We start from the raw sequence: 3,248 nt of genomic DNA on the forward strand, positions 1-3,248 counted from the left end.
AATCGAGCCGCTCGGCAATCGTTTGAACCAACGTTGTGTCGATCCAGATAACGTGGTGAGGAAGACTTGACATTTCACCCCATCTATGTACTGGTGAAGTGTGGCCGTGTTATCAAACTTGGCCAAGTGGTCGTCGGGGTCGGTCGCTCCATTATATTTCTCAATTGTCAGTAGGGTGTAATGCTTCGGCATGGCGTCATTTTGAATCCCCCTCCGAAAACTATTGATTGACCCATTCGGGCGAATCATCCTCTCTGGGTACCTTCCTTTTCCTTGTGTTTCGAGCGGGTGCCTCATCCGAGGAAAATTCCCGGTCTCTATCTGCTTAGGCCCTCTCTTCTGCTGGAGTCCATAACGACGCTTGGTGGAATGGGACCGGCACATGGGGGGCTTCCCCATAGTGTCGATCGGTCTTTTGTTTGGTTCCCGAATGTCTTGGTCCCCTCTCTCAGCCTAGCTAGCGGTCTGCCGCGGAGGCTACAAGCTCCTGCCCTTGACGTTCGGACAATACCTGTTGGCGCTCGGTCATCGCCTGTTGTTGTTGTTGTTGTTCCACTATCTTCGCTGCTCGGACTTGTATCAGCGTGTTGAGCTCTTCTTGCGTCTGTGTCACCGTTGTGATTCGTCTAGCGTCTTCCATCTTCTCGTTCGGATGCAAGTTACATTTCCCACAGACTGTGCCAAAATGTTCTTGTCTGAAAGTGTAAAGCTGGAAAGCCTGGGATGTAGCGGCTCTGCTAACTGGATGAAGACCTCGCTCCTTTGCAAAATTAAACCAAACCAGGAAAGGGGCCCCTAGCGTTGGCCCTCCGACATTCAAGTTAGAAACAGAAGAAGAAGAGAAAGTGAAGTACTATGGACCAAGATTAATCTTGTCTTTCTTCATACCTATCATACTCTTTTATACCTGTCTTCCTGACTCTTTATATTCCCCTGTTTAATGATATTAATTGCAGACAGAAGACATCTTTATCTTGGTTTCTCCGCATTTAATGATAGATAGAGTGTTTTTTTTTAATTTTCTCTTCCCCTTATTAAGTATCTGTTTTTCCTCTTTTATTATATCGGTTCATTATTCACTATCAATGGCGTACCCCGAGATGGACGGATGACCCGCTCGGTCCGCTCTATTGCCGATCGTGTTGACTAGACGTTGTTTCCTCCATACGTCCGACCGAACAACGGTTCCTTTGACCGAACAACGGTTCCTTTGATCGGCCTATGTATCCCCCTCTCGCTCGGCCGACACGGTTGAGCCACGTTGACCGTCTTAACTTTGACCTCCACTGTAACTATTGATCCGTAATAGATAGACTCCTTCTTACTGTCGCATCAGTTGGACTATAAAAATATGGAATCTCTTCCTATAGAAAATGTCTGGATGGTACAGATTATAGGAGAATCCAAATCCTGAAGGAATTGTTGCAGACCCTACTTTACTTATTGTTCTTATCTTGGGCCTGTTTCTTCAGTAACTCTGAATTAACCAGGCCAACTTATGGGTCCATGCAGTCAATGCAAACGGTTGCTACTGACCACTTATTACATTTTACTCCCCTCATGTTGACAATACTTATTACGTTTTACTCCCCTCATGTTGACAACTGTCAAACTTATGCATTTTTTATATGTACATCCAGTTTTAAAAGGTTACTTAAATGGATAGATTTAAATAATTTATTAAATTAAATAAATAAATTTAAATATATATACAAGCGTTCAACTCATTAATATTCCTGAATTGAGATTATAAACTATTCATAAATGATATGTATGGACAAAGTTTAAGTTGAGTTTCAATGATATATTCATTAAAATTATAATATTAGTGGTGGATGATAGAATAATATAGTTAAACTGTCACAATAAATTATAATTTATATCATATGCATTTTTTTGTTGCATATAAAATTCAAGTTGAGTTTCAATGAATATCAACTAGTACTCAACCTTTTCAATTTAAAAATTTCTTTAACTTTTAGAATTATATTGAGCAAAGAAGACACGAGAGAGATCCTTTAATCTGCCACAGCAATAGACGATACAGTGGTCGACGGGGAAGTCAAAGTATGTATTCACTGGGAGAGAGCGCTGGTGTTGTAGACGAGCAGAGCCCCGCCGGCGAGAATTCCGGCGAGAGTCACCGCCCAGATCAATAGCCCCGTTTGTCCTGCAAATCAATTGGTACTGGTCAGTTCGTATAAACTTCGATTCCTGATCTTCACCTAAAACGTATCTACAAATAAACTGTCTAGCTCCTTGAACTTTCACTTGCCTCCCACGTAGACGTCGCCACTGGGAGACCAGTCATCTGTGTTGAAGATCGGGCTGCGATGGCACAATTAAGGGAATTAAGCAATCGCATGATCGAAAGAAAAAGGGATAAAATTAAGAACAAGACGAGAGTGAAAAATACCTGTAGCCGTCGACGTTTGCACCGTACTTGTCCACGAACTGGTAAACACCCTTTCCCTGGACCGAGATTCAATGTAAAGATCAGAAATTTCAGATTTAAAATCAGCTCTCTGTAGTTTCTTATATATATATATATATACCTTTTGCTTTCTCCCAGATGCATCAAGTCCATTAGACAGATTCATTCCTCCATTAATCCCTGCAAAATTTGCACTCGAAATCACTAAAGAGAAAGAAAACTACGTGATCAGATTGATGTTAAAGGATTAATTAAGCACCGTAGGGTTTGTCAGTCTTGAGCTTCTTGCCGCTCGCTTGGACCTTGAAGGGAGATGAGGAAGAGGGCCTCCCCACAAGAGAAGGGATACCCTTGACTTGAAGCCTCTCGAGGGATGCTGGAGCAGGCTTCAAGGCCAAGGAAGAGATGATGGAGGCTGCCATTAATCTCGAGCCTCTCTTTACGCTTCTCTCTGTTCCTCTTCGGCCGCCTGGCCCGCCTCTGCGTCCTTTGTGACATAGATAAAAGGTTGGGAGTGGTATTGTGTTGTGACACGTGGCGCCTCGTGGGTTGATGGTTGCTTTGCTAACATTATCTCAGGAGAGATAGGTAACCAAGAGTGGAGATGATTTTATGTATGTATAATAATTCAAAAAAAAAAATGCACCATTCGATTTTATTTTTTGAGAAGATAAGTTTGCCTTCCAAATTTAAAATTTATTGTGAATATGTATATATATACTCCTAACCAAGAGTGGAGATGATTTTATGTATGTATAATAATTCAAAATTGCAAAAAAAAAAAAAGCACCATTCGATTTTATTTTTTGAGAAG

The 3,248-nt window shown here is 41.6% G+C and overlaps 1 protein-coding gene across 1 annotated transcript; it reads right to left on the reverse strand.

The window, feature by feature from the left end:
- Positions 1-1,928: 1,928 nt before the first annotated feature.
- LOC122054203 (photosystem II 10 kDa polypeptide, chloroplastic-like) lies at positions 1,929-2,908 on the reverse strand. The gene is made up of 5 exons (XM_042616012.1): positions 2,694-2,908; positions 2,556-2,614; positions 2,417-2,472; positions 2,276-2,328; positions 1,929-2,170 (listed from the first exon to the last, which is right to left on the reverse strand). The coding sequence occupies exons 1-5, from the start codon at positions 2,854-2,856 to the stop codon at positions 2,076-2,078; spliced, it is 426 nt and encodes a 141-aa protein (XP_042471946.1). The 5' UTR covers positions 2,857-2,908; the 3' UTR covers positions 1,929-2,075.
- Between the last annotated feature and the right edge of the window lie 340 nt (positions 2,909-3,248).

Source organism: Zingiber officinale, chromosome 3A (assembly GCF_018446385.1).
Source record: "Zingiber officinale cultivar Zhangliang chromosome 3A, Zo_v1.1, whole genome shotgun sequence".
In the NCBI taxonomy this organism is placed as follows: Eukaryota; Viridiplantae; Streptophyta; class Magnoliopsida; order Zingiberales; family Zingiberaceae; genus Zingiber; species Zingiber officinale.